This window comes from Cariama cristata, unplaced genomic scaffold (genome assembly GCF_000690535.1).
Source record: "Cariama cristata isolate BGI_N322 unplaced genomic scaffold, ASM69053v1 scaffold8922, whole genome shotgun sequence".
NCBI lineage: Eukaryota > Metazoa > Chordata > Aves > Cariamiformes > Cariamidae > Cariama > Cariama cristata.
The window spans coordinates 1-8,703 of NW_009602067.1; the positions used below are offsets into that span (position 1 = coordinate 1).

An 8,703-nucleotide genomic window follows, 5' to 3' on the forward strand; every position below is an offset into this window, starting at 1 on the left:
AAATTATATAATAGCTATTTATAAAGACATATGTATTACATATGTACAGAATACATATAAATTTTATACACACACATGTACCTGTATGTCCATATATAAAACCAGTGTGCAAGACCTGAAGAGGAAGAATCTGAATTTACAAATTTTGAGTATTACTGCATATAGTGTATGCTGTTTTCAAACTAGAAAAAACCAAAAATAATTATTCTTTGAAAAAAAATGTTGCTACTTCACATAAGCACTGATTAAAGGAAATAGGAAATTAAAAGACTCCTACCCATACAGACCCTGTCATGCTTCAGGCCGGTACATCAAATACTGATTTATAATTATTAAAATTAATTCATAATATTTTCCCAACACAGACTTGTTAGGTCATTATGAAGTTTAGTCCAAAAGGTCATAATTAAAATGAACATCAGCTATCAAAATGTTTTGATGCTACAAAATACTGCCAAATGTTTCTTCACTAATTCCTTCCTCCAGCACATGTGGTATGTCTTTTATCAGATGTATCTTCCCATTGATTAAGATGGCAAAATCACAAGCCTAAGAGTTCTGAAATAACAGCAAGATCTTCATCAGAACAATTTTCTTAGCACATAAGCTATTGGACAGATTTGCCATGAAACTCAAATCCCATCCAAACAAAAATTGCTACATTTTTCTACTTTGCATGCAGTTTTCCCAGAGTTACCAGCAATTTGAGAGAGACTTTTTACATAGAATGTCTATTTAAGCTAAGCAGCAGCAATTACACATAGTTAGAGTCCCAGAGTTGTAAGTACTGTCCCCACGCATTCTGTGCAAAATAGAGGGTGAAAAAGTGCAGCAAACCTTCCCCCCCCAACATTACATGAGTCCAAGAGGATAACTTTACGGAAACAGCAGTGTTGAAAGAGAGAACAAAATTCCTTAGAAGCTAATAGAAGATCACACACATTCATTTACAAACGTTCCAAAGTACAGTTCATCTGAATTCATTTTGATTTTATTTCTAACACTTGCACTGTGGAAAAACTCTATTACTTTTTGGATTACTTAGTTTGACATGATCCTACCTTGCACTTCTAATAAAAGAAAAATATATCTTCTCCTAAAGATTCTCCTACCACTAGCAATTTCCAAATATTGACGCTAGATGTTCAAATAAGTTTTAAATTCTGTCATTCTTTTATTAACTTTCCAAATATTAACAAACAAGTTTCATTTTTCCTGAAATTAATGCTCCACTTTTAAGGCATTGTCAGGAACCTCCAAAATTGCATTTATATTCTCAGTATCTAGTACATGCTAATTTTTCACATGACTAAAGTACATATTGTAATCATCTCAATAACTGTTATAAGGCACATAGGGTTTACACAGGTCCATATATCACTACAATGAACTAGTAAACACATTCAGGGACCATTAGTTATTGATTTATTTGCAATTATCCTTTACAGATGCTGTCCGTATTGCTACCCTTTGCATTTAATCATACTGATTCAGTTTCAGGACAGGTAGTAACTGTTATTCCAAGCTCTGCATAATGATAAATAATGAAAACAAAGCTGTAAGAGTACTTTGACATACAGGTACAAAGCACTCAACTTGCCAATACTGGAGAGTAATGGATTCTTTATAATAGAAAGCTAATTAATTGATTACTCTAGTTGTTAGTAATAAGTACTATATCAAACAAGTGATAATGCTGATTATCTGTCACTGTAACTCAGCATAAATATTTTCAGCACTGCAAGAAGTGGATACTACAGAATACGTAGGGGAGGTACTGCCAGACTGACTTCACAAACATGCCAGCCGTGAAACTGAAACTGCTAAAAACCACCTTGAGGTGCAAGGAAGTCAGTCTGTTCTAAATTCATTAAGATATAGATTATAAAGCCGGACCAGACAATGCCTGTAATTGATTTTGGACCACATAAAACCCAGGCCACTGCACTTCCTTGAATTAATTCCTATTTGAGCTAGACGTAGCTTAAAAAAGCCATTATTTAGAAAATGTCCATTTTTTGAAGACTGAAGAACTTACTGTAACTGCTAGTACATTTGTGAAATGCCTAACTACATTCTCTGTTAAAAAGCAACACTTCATTTCTAAGCCAGAATGTCCTTAGATTCAATTTTTACCTATTAAATCCTATTCTACTTTTGTCTGCTATGTAAACAGTCCTACCAGGGATATATTTTGTTCCCTTTGTCATGGTCAATGGCAAAGAACTCCTTAATTAAACCTGATCTAGTTGAAGGTGTCTCTGCTCATTGCAGGGTGGGGTGGACTAAACTCATTTTTCACATCTTCAAGATAGTTTTGGAAGTATCCATAGATTGCTGGCACAATCTCAGTGAGACAATTTCTTAGCACAGAAGGAGATGAAAGAATGGAATTAGTTTATTACCACCTGACTCCTAAGTTACAAAACTGAAAGACTGAGCTTTCATATGGGATATCAAAAACAGCAAGAGTTTATTCAGTTCTTGAAACCTAGTGCATGTACTCTCAATAGAAAAGTAACTTGTTTATGTGGGTTAGGACAGATGGCATGAGGGCCTAAAATGAGTTTTACTCTGAAAAACAGCAATGGTTTACTCAATAAATCTGTTCTTTTTTTGTATTCAAAATTGTATATCCTTAGTAAGAATGCAAGTAACAGTTTGTATTGCTTTTTATTACCATTAGCCCCTCAAAACCAACTCAATTTCAAAATGGAACTAGATTCTAGTTGTCTTTTTTGGTGTTCCTCTTCAAAGTGTAGAACACCCTTTCATACGCAGCAGCTTTCTGTTCCGTCCACTCTGACAAAGTCAGAAGGAATATCTGAAACTAATTCTTCACAACTGCCCATCCACATACAGAACCAAGATAACTTGCAATTTCATTCTAAATCTGGGCACTTGGATACTGCCTTAATAGTTTCAAAGCTTTTATTGGAGATGTCAAATTTCATTCATCAGCAGCTACAGCACAGGATGAGTATGAAGAATGTGGGCATTAGCTTTATTAATTTTTAAAGAGTGCTATAAATCAGTATTCCTCTGTGGGCTCAGAGGAGAGGTATGGTCAGTTATGAGATACAAGTGAGTAAAACTCCACAGAATTCACTTACCGCAGTTTTGAGCCTAATGCTTAAAAAGACAATACCAGAAATCTACAACGGAGAGAGAGATAAAAACCAACAGTGCTCAGAAAAAAAAAATTTCTCTGACCACAGGTTGTACCACCCTATTCTAATTCACAGGAAATTTACGGAGATAAACTCTAGATAAAAAAGTTCTAGAAAAACTAAAAAGACAGTCTGGATCTAAGTGGAGTGAGACACCAGTGGGAAATAAACAGGCTGAGAAATGGACACTCTAAAGAATTCTGCTGTAGAGCATACAGAACCTAGCAACATACAAAATTAAAGAAAAATAAAATAAGTAAATTGTGCAAACAGGATATATCTCCCAGCATTTTAGCAACACACTCTCTCAAGTTGTTATTTTGACTATCCTTGTATCTGAAACTACTGCCTTTGTTTCCTCCATCTATTCCTCTAGCAAAGGCTTTTTCTCGTGACTTTCCCTATTCTTGAGAACCTACAGAGGTTCAAACTCTCCCTTGAGCCCTGACACACTGGCCATAAAATTATGTCTAACTGCCCTTTGAATATGCCTGAGCATATTCTCCCTTATCCACTGGAATAACCCATGCAAAAATGTAATTAATCAATTCTCAATCTGAAATTCGCTCCCACTTGTATTATGAAATAACTTGTTTTAGTAAGTGTCCATCTTCTACCTCATCTTCTCAGCATCTTTCTCTATGACTTTAGTAAAAGTTTTAAGACAGCAAGCCACCTTAACACATTCCTCTTTACAGTAAACCCAAGTGGATAGGAGTAGGCAAATTAACTTTGCTTTGCCAACATTCTACCTGTATCAGAAGTCCACTCTCATTTTTTGTTGATTTCACAACACAAAAATTCCACTACACCTTTCCACACAAAAATTTAACTACAGTTTTTTGGCTCTACTTTTGTCCTCTGAAATTCTAAACCATAATAATCTTCTAACTTCTTATTTTTTATCATCTATGATCTGTATCATTGCCTCATTCTCTGTTTAGTTGCAGTTCATAGTCATCTGCCACGTTCTTACCAACTTTTCACTCTATTATTCTTTTTCTGCCTTCCATGTATTCCTAGGTGCTTATATGGTATGCAGAAAATGATGTGGAGCATAACTATTCCAGTTATGCAGAAAGAGAGAGACCTGCACTGCCACTTTTCCCATTTTAAGTCCTACTCCAATTGGCATGTATTTCAAATTGTCCTTAGAGTGAAAACAACAACATAAGCACAGGAATGATTTCAGAGAAATAGCATTTCTGGAAAATGCCTTTTGGACCTGGGTATAAAAATCTATTTCTGCTGGCAGGTCTCCTTCAGTTTTTCATTTCTGATCTAGAATACATGATTGCAAACTTCCACTTGTTGGTATTCAAGCAAACATAGAATTGTTACAGCTCACTTTTCATCTGCAACACAAGATTCACAATCACCTGGTTCTCCTCTATACTTCCCCAAGCTTACATTAGTTTCTGCATTACATTACAAATTGCCTTTTTATTTCAAACTCCCTAAAGATCCAGCTGTCTTACTCATAAAGCTGCCTTGTCTTCCTCACCTGTCATTTCACTCCTTTATCTTTCGTTTCTATCTTCAGCTGTCACACCAACACCTTAAATGCTTTAATTTTTTGTTGTACTTCTGCCTTCAATCTGCAGGCACTGAAGCCACTATTTGACAAGAGCTTTCACACACTAAAATTGGAAAAAAAACAACACAATTTTTACTCAAAGGAACTGCAGTTACTAAAGGCATTTAATATGTTTTAAAAGATATTTTCTATGTGATCACAGCCATTACTGCACATCAGATAAAAGGCCTGTAGTGTTTCAGCCATAAACAGGCGGCCTCTGAACACCCTTTGCATTTGCCCTGAAGGAAATCCTAATAAAGTCTCCAACTTGTAGCCCCTAACTGCTGAAAAATTCTGTAATACTCTGCCTCCAGATCAGACTCAGAAATTTACTGGAATCATACTGGCCATTTTTTAGCTATTATAGAAGTAATTTTTTTGTGCTATGGGGGAAAACAAAGGACACATTCAGGATTGCAGTTCAACGGCATAAAATAATGCTCACTAAAACATATCAAACATTGTTCCCCTCTCTATTTCTATCATTCCCACAATTAAACAAATACTTATCCTTTTTCCAGAGTTGAAAAAACTTTACGTTAAATATATACAGGTGATGAATTTCAATAAAAAGATTACAGCATCTTTGATTCTGTTCTCTCAGGATTATCTTCAGACCAATAGCTTCTTAAAACAACATCTTATTTATTTGAAGCAAAAACATTCAAAATAAGACATATTTTAAAATCAAGAAACATCTTATGCAAACACCTACTCTATATTCTATTATCAATACACCATCCAGAAAGACTGGCAAGTCTAAAATACTTCTAGTCCTTTCATTGGTGCCAAATCTCCTTCTGAAAGTTGGACACATTACTACACTCAAGAGACCTTATAGAGAAATTCAAATTTTTTGATGCCTCATCTTTTGAGTCAGGTCATAGTACTGTCTTTTCCTTCTTGCTAGTGAAGTGAAAGTTCAATTTGATTCCTGAAGTATTTCAGTATTGTCATCAATGTCCAGTAGACACAGTGATGATGACAACTTCTGTGGGAAAAACCTTCCATGGCATACGGCCACATTTTCACGAAAAGAGGAAGACAAAAGATGCTGCAAGAGCATAATTAAAACAGGTTACATAAACGTGTTTTAGAAGCATGACACTAACTCCACATTTCCACATCTAAATTAAGCTACGTGGGATTTTTTCATGCAAGGCTTTACTGCTAATACAAACTCACACTATTTGTGTCTGCCTGTGACCTTAATAATGCCTTAATTACAGTTTTTGGAGGCTTCTATCAAATTGATGAGTACATTGTCTCCAAAAATTTCCTTTTCTAACTCAGAATCTAAAAAGAATGTAAAGAACAAAGTAGAAGACAAATTGCTATCATCATAGAAACTCAAGAGAGCAACATTTAAAAATTTCAGATTTTTTTCTCCTTTTTCATTTTAAGGCTTAAAAATTTTAAGTTATAATACGGCATAAAGGACATGAGGATAAAACAGCACAGAATTACCTGGATATTCCTGGAGGAGGGGGACAAACAACCACAAAAAGTAACCTTCAAAGTAACAGCTGAGAGCAGCAGTTCAAATATCTATAGAAAAGACACTGAACAGAAGGTCTAAATATATAATCAATACACTTTTTTGCACTGATATATAAAGTCTCTGTATTTATAGCTTGTATGCACACTTCAATCGAAAGGTAAAATGCAACGATTCATACAGCAGTAAGTCTTTATCATAACACTAGAATTTTGGTTTTCTCAAACCAAAAAACCCCAAACAAGGCACATCTTACAGTGTTATCTGAATAGGAGCAGACAGAACTCTTAAACATGTAACATTCAGAAGAAAGTTTTAGAAGAAACATACAGGTATGAAGTCCTCTTTACAACTAGACAAACTCTCAACTGTTGTTCAATTAGCTTACGCATTCCTCAACAACTTCAGCAGAGTTCTGTCTCAGATGTAGAAAGGCTGTTAGGATTCTGTAAGAATCATCACAAACATGAGATTCCTCCCCAAAACTGTCACCTCTTATACAGTAAATAGGAAATGAAAAAGAGATTTCATGTAACGTGCTAATCTAACAGATAGCAGCCAGAGATGATCCTGTACCCTCACACATGTTAATGCAGCTTCACTTTCCTTGGCACGGAACAGCATTACTGTGATCCCACGGTGATCCTGTTCACCTAACTCAACCCGCTGAAAACAGCCACCACCAGAAAAACGGATTCTTCTCTGCAAAGAATAAAAGGAGAAAAGAAAACAGGGACAGAAAACTGGAATGTTGTTGGTAGCAACAAGCCACTACAGCTGTTTAGCTGATTATTAAGATACTAGATTACCATAAAATTACCCTTTGCAGTACAACATTATATAATGATAGCTGACTTTAAATAGAAGCTGGATATTTACCTCTTTAGCATGCTTAGAAAATTTATTAGACAATATTATTAACCCATTCTGAGCATATAAGTCTTAAATTCTTAGGCACCTACTCCTACTAACTTCAATAACAGGGAACTTAAACATTTTGCAGAGCTTTGCAGAGCTTTAGACACTAATAGCTGCTAAATGTATAGACACTATTTTGAGAAGAAAAACCAAAAATCTTAAAAGCCATTGGTAAATGGCTTACACGTATTGAGTGTGCAGCTAAAGTGTATTAAGACGATATAATCTACAAGTAGATCAACCTCTGACTCGTAAAACACAGGCACATACTTGTGTAGCTAAAAATAGCCAAATTAGAGTTCATGCAGACTCACCAAAAAGATAGCACTAATAAAATCAAATCTCAGCTCTGTCATTAATATATTGAGTAGAACAGTCCAATGCCATACTAAAATGATATTCAAACACATTTGGCGGGGAAGAGAAACAAAAAGGTTACCTTTTCTTCTTTCCTCTCACTACCTTTATTACAGTAGCCTACTTTCGAAAAGAAATTCATGATGAAGGAATTCAATTAGTAAAAAGATTTTTTAAAGTAATAGAAACAAGACTTGCAATATTAGGAACAATATTTATAGCTCCAGATCTCCAATTGAAAAGCTTTTCTGATATTCATAATTTAAGAAAACAAACATTTTATTTCAAAGAAACAGAAAGTCACTGTTTCAAAAAGATATAAGATTTAAGGCAATCTAAATCATTGCTGAGTAGCTGATACAGCTGAATATGAATTGTCTCCTGCACAGGTGTTGGCATGTTCTGACTAAGCTCCTGCCCACAGCTTGGGCACACACAGCCTGGTTTACTGCCACTAAGGCTGTCTACTCATACAGATTACCAGATGGTGGCTAGAAGCTTACCGAGTGTGTATCCTGACAAAAATGGAAATAAACTAAGCACAGATTGTAAAGAGCTCCTTGCTGTGATTCTCAGACCAAAAATTAGCTCACTTAGCACCAAGATTAAGAATATATGCCAGTATATTAGTTTGTTTGGGTGTGTTTTTAGAAAGAATACAGGAGTTATAGAATACAATGCAGGACATAGCCAATTAACCTTAAATGTGTTCCAAATATTGTCAGTCTTCCCTCTCATTCTTTTTACATTTACACAGTTTCTAAAATACTTAATTAGCACGTAACAGGATGTCTTCCACTAAAATAAAACAAAAGCCTATAAATAAACAATAGCTCCAACAAAGCCCTTTCACAGCTTCTCTTTGCTATTATTTCCAAAACTATTTTAGCCTGGGTGAATTTTTGAGATCAAAGCAAGTCTACATACACTGGTTGTTCAAAGCTTTGGTGGCAAGCAAAACAGAAGAGAAGCTGGAGAGGCAAGATCAGAACAAGGGAAATTTAGTCAACAAAACAGGAGCAGCAGAAGAAAAAGCTGCCAAAGCCTTCTATCCTGGAACACAAGAGAACATCTCCTTCAAATTACTACTATGTTTGGACAAAAACTATCACTTAACAACTGACTGTATATCAAAAATTTGAAGTATAATACACTCAAAATGAAGATTCCCACCCACCCAC

At 35.2% G+C, this 8,703-nt stretch overlaps 1 protein-coding gene across 1 annotated transcript in view; it reads right to left on the reverse strand.

Moving 5' to 3' along the window:
- Positions 1 to 5,671: 5,671 nt before the first annotated feature.
- SPAG16 (sperm associated antigen 16) overlaps positions 5,672 to 8,703 on the reverse strand; it is a gene marked incomplete at its 5' end in the record, with an annotated part of 32,949 nt that continues 29,917 nt past the window's right edge. Inside the window, 2 exons of the mRNA XM_009694574.1 lie at positions 5,672 to 5,803; positions 6,824 to 6,949. Coding sequence (XP_009692876.1) covers positions 5,672 to 5,803; positions 6,824 to 6,949 — 258 coding nt within the window. The remainder of the gene's footprint in view (positions 5,804 to 6,823; positions 6,950 to 8,703) is intronic.